At 44.7% G+C, this 15,738-nt stretch overlaps 1 protein-coding gene across 1 annotated transcript in view; it reads right to left on the reverse strand.

Moving 5' to 3' along the window:
* Positions 1-2,584: 2,584 nt before the first annotated feature.
* VOPP1 (VOPP1 WW domain binding protein) overlaps positions 2,585-15,738 on the reverse strand; it is a 110,729-nt gene continuing 97,575 nt past the window's right edge. Inside the window, exon 5 of the mRNA XM_078442595.2 lies at positions 2,585-5,209. Coding sequence (XP_078298721.1) covers positions 5,019-5,209 — 191 coding nt within the window. The 3' untranslated portion in view covers positions 2,585-5,018. The remainder of the gene's footprint in view (positions 5,210-15,738) is intronic.

The following is a 15,738-nucleotide window of genomic DNA, read 5'->3' on the forward strand; positions in this document are numbered from 1 at the left end:
ACTGGGTTAAATACGAAAATAAATTTCACTTTTTTTCTTTGTAATGGAGCTACTGAAATTTTAATGTAACATATTTGGCTCCCGGTATGCTTTGATGGATGATGCTGGACTAGAATATCGATCTAAAGGCATCTAAAAGTACCAGGGGTGTGGTGGCCTTGGTGTTGTGATTTCCAGAGTCCAGAGAGAGAGAGATGAAAACAGCTCTCTCCAGCATTCCTGTTACTGATGAAAAGGGATGGAGTGACTGACGCTCCTTCTCCCTCATTACACTCTTGGGACCTGCACAAGAACTCCCTCCCTTCACCTTTCTTCAGGGGTGGGGGAGGGGAGGCAGGCATGTTGATAATCATCCCTGTACCCACCACACCATTTTTAGGGGGGCTTTGTGTCCAGAAATGGAGCAGGATCTTTACTGGACAGTGCAAGACAAACCAATCCAAAACAGAAACATTATGGTAAAAAGTTGTGGGGCGTCAGGAGACAGCAAAAGAAATACCCAGAGTAATACGATTGCTTATAAGAGATTGCTTATAATTGATTGCTTATATAATTCATGGCTTATTCTGGGGTGCTCACCAATCTCATCTTAAATGGTGAGGAAAAAAGATGGTTGCCCCAGGTTTTTCCTTCCTAGCTCTGACTGGCTCAAAATCCATTACTGAGCATCACTCGCCATTTTAAGACAAGGAGAACACCACGGTGACATGTGGGGTGGTGGTGTATGGGACATCCTTTGTCGTCTATCTTCACGTAATCAAGGTCTGTCTGAAAGATGGAAAATACATGGAGAATGTATTCAAAGATCTTCTCCCCTACACCATGGGTCTCATCTGCTGACAGATGGACAAAGGGTTGGGTGGGAGTTCACTTTCTCTCCCACTGTGCTTCAGTTTTTCCTGCTCAAGGAAATGGAGCATGAGGGAGAACAGAGGACTTTAAACATTTGTTGAATATCCACAGTGGGCCTGGGACACGCCTGGTGTAAGCAACAGGTGGTATCATTCTTGTTTTATAGTTGAGGAAACAGACGCGATCATTTGAGTGACTGAAACTGAAGGCATTTGTCTGAAGACACACCTCTAACAAACAGTAGACTCAGGACTTGAGCAAGGCTGTGGGTGCATCTTCAGAGCACGATACCACATCGCGTAGTTATGCCCATGTGGGTTGCCCTCACGTCTACTTTGTGCTCTCCTCTTTGGCATTCAAAGAAGATTAGAAGTTGAGAACTCAAACTATTAAGGCTGAGATGCTTGGCCAGTTGGGTGGAAAGCCTGGTGTAGGACAAGACAGGAGAAAGCTTGGCTGAGCTCCTTTCCTCTGGTGCCAGAGAAAACTTCTGGATCTGTGGTGCTGGTGACTGGGTCATGATTTCTCCCACGTCCTTAAATCTCCACTTTGCAAGGGATCTCCCTATGCCCTTGGATCAAGGTCTGGGGACCATGGAAAAGGGATGGTAGCCCAGACTAAAAGTGTTTTCATTGACTGATTCATTTGAAAATGCCTAATTCACTTGTAAAAGTTAACTAATGGTGGGTAGCCCACCTCCCAACACCTTACGATGCAGAGCGCCCCCTTTGTGAGAAAGCAGGCTTCAGGGCCATCACTTCCTGCAGCTAGCTATTCCCCTCACCTGGGAACCAGGGACAGAAAACACAGCACCCCGGGCATAGCTGTTCTCCAGAACACCCATCAGGTGCACGCCCTGGCCATGCTTGCCTTCTGCACCTGCTGGCCTTACTGTGGAGTCTCTGTAAAGCTCTCACCTCCCCAGCCACCTTCTCTGAACATTTTCAGCTTCAAGTTTTCTCAACCAATCCTCCCTGCCATCTTCTATTTCAGCAATCACTCAGAATTTCTGTTCTTGTACGTTTTCACCGTGAAAGCCACTACAGGTTTTTTTGAGGTTCAGTGAAATTTGGGAGGAACAGATATAAGTGAGCACTCAGTTTGCATTTCTCAAGTCATGACCTTTGACTTGGAAATAAGGCTGCTTCCAGTTTACTGGGGGAAGTTTGATGACCTGATGAGGTATCCAGGTTAGGTGTGTAAATTAGCCTAGACTTCACCATGAGCAAGCTGCGTGACCTCTTTTGGCTTATTTCCTGTCCTGTTGTCAGACAAAATGCTTCTTTATAAACATCAGCTCAATTAATGATTCATCTAAAATGCAGCCTGCCCGTAGCAACTATATCCTTCCATAGATCTGTGACAGAAATACAGTTTCTGACCCCACAGAGCAGCATCGTTAAAATCAGCTACCTATGGAAAGCAGATCCAGGCCCTTTGGATAACTAACCTTGCTATCACCTGTGAGTTTAGCTCATTAATGCTTCTGCCTTTCCACTTCAGATAATTTTTTCCTTAGATAGATTTTTCAAATATGTTGGTGCACCAAACCTTCCTGAAATGTTCTTTGACAGCATCTAACTTCTGGGGCTCCTGAGGTTGAGTGGGTCACCCACCCCACTCCGCCCCACCCCCACTGGGCTGAAGCAGGACCTTCTGTACGCCCTTCTTCATTAGAAACATCATCTCCACCTGCTTTTCCCCTTCCCAGAAAAACAATCAAAGCACGTGCCCAAATTTATTTTTTATTTTGCATACATAGGAAACAGGACCCTATCAAAAGAGAACAGAAAAGCGAAAGAAGCCAAATGTTGCAGAGAGAACACAAGCACAGACTGGCTCCCGGTTTACTCCTAACCACTGACTCTCTAAGACATCAACACGCCAGGAGCTGGACTCACTCCGGGAGGGGGACACAGTCCACTGACGGCACAGAGGAAATGAGAATGGCCAGGAAATGTCACCACAAGTGGAATTTCTACACACAGTATGGGTGTTCACTGTAGCAGGGTTCTCATCCAGGTTCAAGGGAAAACGAAATTTTTCTTCACAAACACAGAATACAAAGCGGTTGAGCACTACCTAAATCATCCAGTCTCTGAGATCATTTGCTATCAAAAAAGATAAACAAAATTAAGTCATGGATATTTGGGTGCCTATTCAACTGCACCCGGATCCAATTCCAGGGGCATCTCTTACTGTGCTTATTAAAAAAAAAAAAAAGTGAAGGGAGAAATTCAAACTAAAAGTGCAAAACGCATGACCTGGAGGAAGAGGAACCTTCTGGACCCCTGTGGTTGTCCTTGGTTGTAAACGGCAACGTTGTGCTTTGTTGTCTCACTTGAATCCAGGACTCCAGTGTGGGGAGGAACTGCAGTCCGGGACAGGAGTTCGGAGGTCACAGGAGGGTGGCTGAAAGACACCAGCAGCAGCATCTGTGTTTATAAACTGTGTTTCCAACGGTGTTCGTGTGGCTCCAAGCATTTCCTGTGGAATTCCCTGGGAGGCTGGCAGACTCTCCATCTTTAGAGGGAAGGTAAGTCAGAGCCGTCGCTGCGGCCCCATCCCGATTTCACGCCCTCCCCTGATACAGAGATCCCAGTAGGAAAGGGACTCCTGGTCTGGGGGACTCAGCATCCACTGCAGCGGGATGTTCCCACGCTCAAGTTCAATGAGTAACAAAATTGCTTGAGTTCAATGCGTAACAATTTCGCAAGAGGCTCCAATTAGCTCATTACAAAAATAAGCCCCTGCCCCCCACCCTATCCCACTACTAAACACACACAGGGATCTACCCACCTTGGCTAGGCTGCTCTGCCTTCCTATACACAACCAGTCAGATCTCAATCTGGGTTTAAACGCACTGTCAGCATCACTAACTGCAGAGGAACAGGACCTCCCTGCATCCCGGTGACTAGGACTACTGTTGGATCCCAGGGTGAGATCTGTTTCTTAGCCAGGATTTGCATTTCCAACCACATCTTCTATTCTAATGTTGATTTAGTTGTCAGTGAGATCTATTCTGTACTTTTTGAAGAGATCTTCCTGCAGTCCTGGGATTTTGCATTCCTCTTTTTTTTCCAGCAAGCTTTCCCCTTGTCAGACACACACTCCTGCTGAGATCAAACAAACCACTGCAGGGGCCTGCTGCCCCAGGCTCAAAACCGCCGGCCAGACCCTGCTGGGATTCCTCTCTCCCAGGGGTTGATGTGACTTCCCAGCCAGATGTGCCTCTCTGCTTTGCAAATGTCCATCACAACCCACTGCCTGGGCTGCCTCGGGGAAGGGTGTGGAGACCTCTGGTCATGACGAAGCCAGAGGGTGGCTGCCGGTCCGAGAAGACACTCTGAGTCTGACCTCAAAGGACAGGACTCTCTCTACAGGAGTGTCCGCAAACTCACTAAAAAACGGGGAAACATTTTATTTCTGCCAAGTCAGACCAAGAGCTCTGGGACATAAAATGCAATGTCCCAGTTTGAGGCAGAGAGAAATTCCTCATAAACTTAAGTAACTTTCCTTAGTCATTTTCAGGTAAGTGTAGACATCCAACTTGGCCGGATTCTGGATCCTGTCATCTTGAGGAAAAGAGCTCTTCCAGTCCTGGCTGTGCAGAAGGGCGGCCTCCCTCATTCTTAGGAAGTGAACGGAGATAGAAAGTGCTAAGAAGTTTCTTCTACACCACAAGTCTAACGGCTTCTTGAAGAGGAAGGCCCACAGGACGAGGGGCTCAAAGAGTGGAGCCTGTGGGGCCTCGTTTCCACGAGCTGCCTGCTGCGTGCCTGGGAGGAAGCTGTCAAGGCTAGCAGCGGTCCCTTCCGTGTGCTCACTTGTGTTCTCCTGCACACACCAGCCCTGCCTTGCCTCATCCTCCTTAGTCTCTTCCCCGAGGATCTAAGGTGTCAACCCTCAGGGACTGTCCACACTCTGCCAGAGCTCGGATTACATCAGAAACAGAAGTAACAGAGGAGACATGGGGTGAATTCAAATATCGGTCCTCCATGGAACACTTGAAAGGGGGCTGTGCTTGATTTGAAGGTATCAAAGAGGAATTTGCCCTTAGTGGCTCAGAAGACAATTCCTGGAAGCAAACGTTGATGGGGACAGAGAGGTGGAGTGACAGTGCCCCTCCCTGTTCCCCTGTGAGGTCGCACAGGCAGGTGACCCTGCTACTTGGCCTTCACCACCTGTTCATATGGGGGCGGGGGTGTATTGCAGTAAGAAGGGGGCGGTGGGTAGGCTGTGCTTCCCTGGGGTGAGTTGGGTTGGGCCTGGAAAGCCATCGCCATAGCATTCCCGGCAGGATTCATCCCTGGTCCTCCAGGGTCCGTGTAATATGGCAGCCCCGGCTGCTGGGCCCCTGAAAAGACAGATGAGCGGATGTGAGACAGCAGAAAAAAAACCCACTGCCCATCACGGCCAGGGCATGGCCAGGGCATGGCCAGGCTGAAGGGGCCATGGAGAACCACCACGCCAACAGTTCACTCGGCTGCCACGTATGGAGGGCTAGCATGCCCAGATATGGGGATAGGTGACAAGCACGAGCCCCGCGCGAGTCCCTGGCCTCATGGTGCTCCTGCTGTCCTGGGGTGCAGACGGATGAAAGGGCACACACAGACTCACCAGGCTGGCTATGCGACGGGACAGACGGTAACGGGATCAGGCATGTTGGGGGTGGGTGGGCCTCCAGTGTCGCTAAACCAGAGCCTGAGTGATAAACCAAGGAAGCCCTACACAGAGCTGGGGAGGCATGTGCTGAAAACTTAACCGCAGACCGCCCTGTGCACACTTTAGAGTCAAGAAAGCCAGGCAAGTAAAGTAGGCCAGCTTGCAACTATCTACCACAGGAGGACCCTGGTCTTCTGACTCCTGGCCAGAATTATCGCTGGCAGCTCCACAAACCCCTTGAGAACCCAGTTTGCTGAGGTACATTCTGAAGTGTGGTCTCCATTCCCTTCTGCTGGGTTAACATTTTAGCAGGGTGGTGATTACCTGTCATCCGGGTGAGCCCAAGTTCATGGACAGGGAGGCAACCTATGGGAGCAGAAGCCGGAAGGGCGGGTGGATGCATCTACGGAATCTATTTGTCTTTGGCATTGCCGGAAGAGAAGCTCTCCAAGGGCAAGGCTACGGGATGCAGGCCTGGGTGCAGGACACGGTATTGTGGAGAGTGAAGAAGGAGACAAGAGGGAACAAGCTGGCCACCCTGTCTCAGATCTAGCCGAACTCTCATTTTAATGGGCAGAAATATTTGAACTGCTGTTGTAGAGTCTATTTTTTAGATATGCTCATGCTGATCATGTTGATAACACTACAGAATACTGAATATATAAATAGAGAAAAAATGTGAGCTTTGGGTATGTCCTGGGCTAGGCTAATTTTGTGGGTAGACTCAGGTCTATTTGAGTTAGGCCTCATTTAAGCCATAAAGATACTGGGAGTGTCAGTGAAGTCATCCCTGTATGCATATTGATTGGGTAGGGCAACCCCCACCCTCCACCTTTCCCCATCCCCCACAAATCTGTCTTGCCACAGTTTAATTGAATAAAGGTCAGATTACTGGGAGGATGCCCAGGGTGTCAGCAAGAGATCAATAAGTCACAAATGCCACCTTCATCAACTGCCACCTTATCTCACACCTGGATGGTCCAACAGACAGCACCTGCTTCTATCGGTACATCTCCCACACGCTTGGGATGCATTTGCTTACAAGCCCATGACCAGCCATGACCAAGAGTTTCCCAAGGATAGAGATTATGACTTATTTATCTCTGGATCCCTGTATATTTTATGCAAATAAAAAGTTTCTTAAAGATTTTAAAAAGCCAAGCAACTGTTTTGGTTTGGAAAAGACCAGATGAAATTCTTTGACTATGAGAGCAGAAGAGGAGGAGAGAATGGGAGGCTATAGGAAGAAGAGAGGGTTCAGGGGAATGAGAGGTACAGGAGAAGGAGGGGGATACAGGGGAGAGGGTGCAGGGGAAAGTGAGGGTGTAGGAGAGAGGGTTCAGGGCAAGGAGAGGGTGTAGGGGAAAGAGAGCGTTCATGGGAAAGAGAAGGGTGCAGGGGAAAGGGGTGCAGGGGAGAGGGTGCAGAGAAGGAGAGGGTGCAGGGGAAAGAGAGGGTGCAGGGGAAGGGTAAGGCCAATGAAAGCTTCATGCCGGGCCTGCTGGAGCTGAGGCAGCTTCCAGACTCCTGTGTAAAAGTGGGAATAAAAACATAGATTAGGTTACCCCCACCCAGGAAGAGTGCAGGGAGAGAGAAAAGATGGCTGAGAAGAGAACCATAGCAAAGACCAACGTTCAAGACAGAACAGAACACAAAGCATGGAAGGTGGAGGAGAAGGACGCAAAGGAGACTGGGGAGAAAGAGCGTCACCCAGTGAAGCCTGGGTTGGGTCATGGCAGCAAAGGGAAAGGAGAATCCTTAAGGAAGAAGTGACTGGTACTTGCCAATAGTGCCTCACAGAGGTCAAAATAAGAACTGCAAATTTTCAGTGGATATGGTTGGTATTTGGGATTTCTCATCAATAGGTAGTTTTAGCACAGTGACAGGCACGAACTGCAGTGGGGAAAAGGCTGTTCAGGGGACAGAAGGAGACGACTAGAGGAGGGGGTGGGTGGTAGCTGACAAGGAAGCAGGAAGAAGAAAGATGTATTTTTAAGGATGGGAAATGCTTGCAGTTGTTTGAAGGGTGTAGGGACACATTTACAGGAAAGAGAAAGGATTTCCAGGAAGAGTATAAGCTCAGTGAAGGCAGGAACCTCATAGGTCTGGTTCAACATTTGCAGCCCACTGCCTAGCGAAGAGCCTGGTGCACAAGAGGGCACGGGTTTGTTCTCTTGAATGTGCAAACAGACCTGTACAGGCAGCAGTTATGAGAAGGAGCACAGGGGGACCCATGGTTGCGTGGGAAGGAGAAGTGGGGTGCTCCCAGCAGCAAACCTCTATATGCAGTGAACCTGGTGCTAGGTTATTTGAGCAGAGAGATTCCCAAATCCTCAGAGAAGAGATGGCCACAGATGGTAGCAAAATAGTGACAAGGAGTGACAGAGCCCACTGGCATGGAGTTCAATGTGAAAGGGACTTTACAAACAAGGGTGGAAGCCAGGTACCATCTCTTCACCCTATGCAGGTGGGACACGGGAGAAGAGAAATAGCCCTTCGGGACTGAAGGCTCGTGGCAGATGGTGCAGTCAGAGAAAGAAAACATACAGAGAATTCTGTGAAGAAGCTGGAGCTACAGGAAGACTGTTTCTACGCTAGTCGGAGAGGAAAGGATTCAGAGAGGTGAGTTAGACAATGTCAGCCTCACAGCTGCCCCTTCTGTTTCAAGCATTGAGCGTCTGCAATGCCAATGTCTATTACATTTGTATTACATGTATGTACACACGGGTATGCATACATGTTATATGGGTATGGTAGGGGGACAGTAAGGGGACAGAATCCGATAGAATTTTATACATATTCTTGAGGACACGGAGGCTCAGGAAGATGAAGTAACTTGCCAAAGCCCCACAGCTGATATTTGGAAGCACCAGGATTGAACACAAGAGTGTACTGGAAAGCCTAGTCTCTTTCCGCTGGGACAAGTGTCTCTCACAAGAGGGTGATGAACGGGGGGTTGGAAGTTCAGGCTAGAGAGGGATGGGAAAACCAGAGAAGACTAGTGACCTAACGGGCTTACATTGTGATCTCCATTCTCCAAATCAAGGGCTTGACTAAGAACTGTCATGACACAGGCTTCCCACCTGGGCTGCACTCTGATCCCTGGCACATCATCTTGTCTCCAGAGAACTGAAGTCACTGCATTCTTTAATGCCATCATCTCTTCCCTCATTGAGAGTCTCAGCACGATTTGAGAAGGGACTCTAGATTCAGCAAAGGTGAGTAAGAATATCTTAAAAGACATCAGTTGACAGCAGCTCATCCTAAGTTGAACCATCCCACCTATGCCGAAGGATGGTCTGGTGGCCAAGCCTTCTTAATTAACAGTGATCCTGCCACAAGTCAACTGAGCTGGGCCAATCTTTACTTGAGATGCAGAAGAATCTGGCTGGCAGCAGAGACTGGAGTGAACATGCAGGGAGAGGGGGAGATAGCCTCAGGAAGACCATGTGACCCACGAGATGTGGAAAGCTTACCAGCCTCAGGCTGTCCCAATTCCCAACAGCTTCCACGTGTCTTTGTAATTACCCCCACTTGGAGGTAGCCCTCACGAGTTCCAGGGCTCTTGCCAGCTTTCTCAGTTTAATCAGAGCCCATATCCTGACTTCCTACATCCATCTCCTCAAGGTTTAGGCAGGTCTCTCAAACCTGCCTAAAGAGCAGGCACGCAGTTCAACCTTTCCACTATGACTCAGACTTCCTGTATTTATTCCCGCTCTTGGTCGAGGTCGCCATATTCCCCAGTTCACTCACGGGACTATAAGCTAAGTTCCCTTATGAGGGATAACAGACGCTCCATAATCAGGTTCTTACCTACCTCAGTCTTGTTTCTTATCGCCCTGCCTTATTCTTCCCTTCCTAACAAGAGTCTGGTTGCTTGTATCCTGCTCACCTCTTCCCTGACCCTCACCAGAGAGCATCTCCTGGCTGTCCCACATGCAGAACACTCCTCCGTCTCCACACCACCCCGATCCTAGCCTCTTGTGTGGCTAAATCCCACTTGTCTTTCAAGTCTCAGACCAGAATCACCAACTCCAGGAAGCTCCATCTCACCGCCTGCCCCTCCCTTTCTGGCTGGATTAGGTACCCTGTCTTCTTTGCCTCCAGAGCAGTGTAATTTTCTGAGCCTCCTGCACATGAGGATAGGGTCATTCATCTTGGAACCCTCAGAGCCCAGAATGGCACTTGGCATGTGATTTTCCGTAAATGTGTGAGATGAACGGCTGAAGAGGGATGACTGGTGCCATAGCTCTGGACTTTGTCCCCACTCTGCTGTGCTGGGCACACTTGGCAGTTTCCTAAGAAACACTCATTTCTGATATGATAGAAAGAAAAGGCTGTCCCAGCTCCGCAAGCCTGCACCAACCCTGCCCATCACTCCTGAGGACAGAGGCATTCAATGATGACCTGAATTCCCTGTCACAGGCCATGGGGCTGCGTCGGGCTGTGTATCTGTGCATCAGGGCCACTCACACTGGAGGATAATAAGAAGCACTGGCAAGTGTGTCCTATGTATTTATTTATTTAAAAAAAAACCCTTTTTTAATGTTTATTCACTTTTGAAAGTCAGAGCATGAGCGGGGGAGGGGCAGAGAGAGACGGAGACACAGAATCCAAAGCAGGCTCCAGGTTCTGAGCAGTCAGCACAGAGCCCAACACAGGGCTTGAACCACGAACCGTGAGATGGTGACCTAAGCCGAAGTCAGATGCTTAACCGACTGAGTCACTCAGGCGCCCAAGTGTGTCCAATTTAATTGGCATTTTTTATGTTAACAGTAATAGCTCCTGGATATTGCTGGGAATTAGGACGGGACTGAAATATTGGAGTTGGAGAGGCACTTGGAATATTAAAGAAATAGAACAGATAGAAGGTGGATAAATTATGTATTCGTCAGGATTATGAACCCTTGGGTGAAAACACTTGACAAACACATGGATGGAACATGCTGGAAAGAGTGTGGTGGAGGTGGAAGGGCAGCAGGAACAGAGGATAGACCCTCACTGAGCCGCTAAAGGCTCCCTGGCCGGGTAGCGACGCCAGCAGACATTTGCTAGATCTCTGCTCTTTTGGCTAAAAGAGTGAGTCCTGACAAGACACTGATTTGGTTGACCATTCAGGCTCCCATGGAGAAGAGAAACTGAGGAGACGGACTCAGTTCTGACTCATCTGCATAAGGGGCAAAAGGAACACTTCACTGCATGTGTGAAAACCAGAGTGAGAAGGCCAGGCAAGAACAGGTATGTGTCCACAGACTTGAGAGAGGTGATTTCAAAAACATTCCCCAAAATGTACTCGTGATTCTGTGGCACATAACTCTGGAACCCAAAGCTCTTTTGGCTAATCAGGGTCCTCTGAGGTTGATGGATTTTTCTATTTCTGTAAAAAACGTCATTGGGATTTTGAAAGGGTTTGCACAGACTCTGTAGAATGCTTTGGGTAGTATTGACATTTAAACAATATTAAGTCTTCCAATCCATGCATGTGGGATCAGTTTCCATTTATGTATGTCTTTTAAAATTTCCTGCAGCAATGTTTGTAGTTTCCACCGTACAAGTCTTTCACCTCCTTGGTTAAACTTTCAATTATTTTATGTTTTACTGCTACTGTAAATGGAATTGTTGTTTTTTTTTTTTTAATTTCCTTGTCAGATCATTCATTGCTTATGTATAGAAATTTAACTGATTTTTGTGTTGACTTGTTTCCTGATACTTTGATGAATTCATTTACTATACCTAGAAGTTTTTTTTGTCAAATCTTTAGAATTTTCTTTTTTTTTTTTTTTATTTTAGAGAGAAAGAGAGTGTGTGAGTGGGGAAGTGGGGCAGAGGGAGGGAGAGAGAGAGAGAGAGAGAGAGAATCTCCAGCAGGCTCCACACTCAGCATGGAGCCCAACCTGGGGCTCAATCCCATGAGCTGAGCAGTAATCAAGAGTCAGATGCTTGACCAACTGAGTCACCCAGACACAAATCTTTTGAATTTTCTGCATATGAGATCATATCATCTGCAGTTTTCTTTTCTTTATTATTATTTTATTATTATTTTTGTGTGTGTGGTGTCTTTGGTTTTGGTATTGGGGTAATGCTGGCCCTGTAGAATGTATTTGTAAGCTCTCTTTCCTCTTACATTTTTTGGAATAGTTTGAGGATAGGTATTAAGTCTTCTTTAAATGTTTGGTAGAATTCACCTGTGAGTCCATCGGGTCCTAAGCTTTTATTTGTTGGGAGTTTTTTGATTGATAATTCAAATTCATTATTAGTAATTGGTCTGTTCAGATTTTCTATTTCTTTGTGACTCAGTTTTGGAAGATTATATGTTTCCAGGAATTTATTCATTTCTTCCAGGTTGTCCAATTTGTTGGCATATGATTTTTTGTAGTATTCTCTTATAACCCTTTGTATTTCTGTAATGTCAGTTGTTACTTCTCCTTTGTTTCTGATTTTATTTATTTGGGTCCTTTCTCTTTTTTTCTTGATGAATCTGGCTGAGGGTTTACCAATTTTATCTTTTCAAAAAACTGGCTCTTGGTTTCCTTGATTTTTTTTCTATTGTTTTGATGAGGTAGTTTCCTTCTTTAAAAATTTTTTTTTAATGTTTATTTATTTTTGAGAGGGGGAGAGGGGCAGAGACATAGGGAGACACAGAATCCGAAGCGGGCTCCAGGCTCTGAGCTGTCAGCACAGAGCCTGACACAGGGCTCGAACTCACGAACTGTGAGATCATGACTTGAGCCGAAGTCAGATGCTTAACTGACTGAGCCACCCAGGCACCCTGAGGTTATTTCTTTCTATTCCCCGTTTGTTGAGTGTATTTTATCATAAAATGGTGAATTTCATCAAATGTTTTTTCTGCATCAATTGAGATAATCATATATTTTTTTTTCCCTTCATTCTGTTGATGTGGTGTATTATACTGACTGATTTTTTATTTGTTGAACAATCTTTGCAATCCAGGAGTAAGTCCCATTTGGTCATTTAAAAATACTGCTGAATTCTCTCTGCTTGTATTTTGTCATGGGTTTTTTCATCAATGTCTACTGGGGACAATAATCACCTGTAATTTTTTCTTGTAGTGTCTTTGTCTGGCTTTGGTGTCAGGGTTATTAATGCTGGCCTCACAGAATGAGTTAGGAAGAGTTGCTTCCTTTCCAATTTTTGGGAAAGTTTGAGAGAGACTGTCACTGGTTTTTCCTTAAATTTTTGGTAAAAATCACAAGTGAAATCACCAGGTTCAGGGCTTTACTTTGTTGGGAATTGTCTGATTACTGACTCAATTTCCTTCGTAATTATAGGCCTATTCAAATTTTCTATTTGTGATTTAGTCTTGGTAGGTTGTGTGTTTCTGGAAATATGTTCTTTTTACCAAGCTAATCCTTTTTTTGTGTGTGTGTGTGTGTGTGTGTGTGTGTGTGTGTGTGTGTACAACTGTTCATGGCACTCTCTTATAATCCTTTAATGTCTGTAGAAGGTAGAAATGTCCCTACTTTCATTTCTTTCCTCCCTCCCTCCCTTCCTTTAAGTAGCCTTCATGCTCAGCACGGAGCCCAGTGAGGCGCTTGAACTCAGGACCTGAGATTAAGCTCTGAGATCAAGAGTTGCACACTTAATTGGCCAAGCCACACAGGCACTCCTACACTTTCATCTGATTTTAGTAATTTATGCCTTCTCTTTTTTCTTAGTCCATCTAGCTAAAGGTTTGTCAATTCTATTGATCTTTTTGAAGAACCAATTTTTTATTTATTTGTCCTTTTATTTTTCTTCCTTATTTCATTTAGCTGTTATTTTTATCATTTCCTTTTTTTCTGCTAGTTTTGTGTTTAGTCTGTTCTTCTTTGTCTAGTTCTGTAAGTTATAAATTTAGGTTGCTGAAGTCTTTCTCGCTTTTTAATCTGTGTATAGCTATAAAGTTTCTCTTCCCTTTAGCATCACTTTTGCTGACTCATAAGTTTTGCTGTGTTTTGTTTTTATTTTCATTTGTCTCTAAGTATTTTATAACTTCCCTTGTGATTTCTTCTTTGATCCACTGGTTGTTTAAAAGTGTGTTAATTTCACAATTTTGTGAATATTCCATTTTTCCTTTGGTTAGCAATTTCTAACTTCATCATGTTGTGGTCAGAAAAAATACTTTGTATGATATATATTTTGTTAATCTATTGAGACTTCATTTGCTGCCTAACATGCAGTCCACCCTGGAAAATGTTTCGTGTGTATGACTGTGTATTCTGTTGTCGGGTAGAGTATTCTGTATGTCTGCTAGATCTAGTTCATTTATTTTGTTCAAGTCCTCTATTTCCTTATCTTCTGTCTGATTTTTCTATCCGTTATTCTCCAACTATTATAGTACAACTGGCTATTTCTCCCTTCAATTCTGTCAGTTTCTGCTGTATTGAATTTTTTAATATAGAATATCCTTTGTCTCTTAGGACTTTTTTATTTAAATTTATTTTGCATGATATTAATATAGCCACCCCTGCTCTCTTTTAGGTACTGTTTGCATGGAATACATTTTCTTCCTTTCATTTTCAACCTGTTTGTGTCATTGGACCTGAAAAAGTCTCTGGTAGACAGCATATAGTTGGATCATGTGTTTTTATCCATTCTTCCAATCTCTTTTGATTGAAGGGTTTAATTCATTTGTATTTAAAGTATTCACTGATAAGGAAAGACTTCTGTTCATGCTATTTGTTTCCTATATGCCTTATAGTTTTTCTGTCCCTCATTTCTTACATTACCATCTTTTTTTGTTTTCAGTTGATTTTTTGTAGTGAAATGCTTAATTCCTTTCTCATTTCCTTTTGTGTATATTGTATAGCTATTTCTTTGTGGTTACTATGGAGATTATATGAAACACTCTAATGTTAAAGCACTGTAATTTGGGGGCGCCAGGGTGGCTCAGTCGACTGAGCATCTGACTTCAGCTCAGATCATGATCTCATGGTTTATGAGCTCAAGCCCCGCATGAGGCTCTGTACTGACAGCTCAGAGCCTGGAGCCCGCTTCAGATTCTGTGTCTCCCTCTCTTTCTACCCCTCTCCTGCTCTCACTGTCCCTCTCTCACAAAAAAAAAAAAAAAAAAAAAAAAAAAAAACACTTTAAAAAATTTTAAACACTGTGATTTGAATTTATACCAGCTTAATTTCAATAACATACACAAATTCTGCTCCTTTACAATTCTGTCCCTTCCCTTTCAATGGCTGATGTCACAAAATTACATCTTCATATGTGATGTACCCTAAAACATAAATAATTATTTATTTTAAATGCATTCATCTCTTTTTTTTTAAATATGAAATTTATTGTCAAATTGGTTTCCATACAACACCCAGTGCTCATCTCAAAAGCTGCCCTCCTCAATACCCATCACCCACCCCCCATCAACTCTCAGTTTGTTCTCAGTTTTTAAGATTCTCTTATGCTTTGACTCCCTCCCTCTCTAACCTCTTTTTTTTTCTTCCCCTCCCCCATAGACTTCTGTTAAGTTTCTCAGCATCCACATAGGAGTGAAAACATATGGTATCTGTCTTTCTCTATATGACTTATTTCACTTAGCATAACACTCTCCAGTTCCATCCACATTGCTACAAAAGGCCACATTTCATTCTTTCTCATTGCCACATAGTATTCCATTGTGTATATAGACAATTTCTTTATACATTCATCAGTTGATGGACATTTAGGCTCTTGCCATAATTGCATTCATCTCTTAAATTATATGGAAAACAAGATTTTAAGTTACAAACTGATGTTACATTAATGTTAGTTTTTACACTAATAATCATTTTTTCTTTAAATTTATTAGTCTCTTAAACAGTGTAGAAAACAAAAAGTGCATTACAAACAATAGTTACAATAATACTTTTTTACAATTGCCAAGGCATTTACCTTTTCTGAGATGTTTATTTCTCCGTATGGCTTCGAGTTACTCTCTAGTGTGTTTTCATTTCACCTCGCAAGATTCCCTTGAGCATTTCTGGCAGTGCAAGTCTACTGGCTGCAAACGCCTTCAGCTTTTGTTTATTTGGCAACGTCTTAGTTTCTTCCTCACTTTTTTTTTAATTTTAATTTTTTAATGTTTATTTATTTTTGAAGGATACAGAGACAGAGGTGAGTGAGGGAGGGGCAGAGAGGGGGAGACACAGAATCTGAAGTGGGCTCCAGGCTCTGAGCTGTCAGCACAGAGCCTGACGTGGGGCTCCAACTCACGAGCCGTGAGATCATGACCTG

This window comes from Panthera onca, chromosome A2, assembly GCF_046562875.1.
Source record: "Panthera onca isolate mPanOnc1 chromosome A2, mPanOnc1 haplotype 2, whole genome shotgun sequence".
Taxonomy (NCBI): domain Eukaryota; kingdom Metazoa; phylum Chordata; class Mammalia; order Carnivora; family Felidae; genus Panthera; species Panthera onca.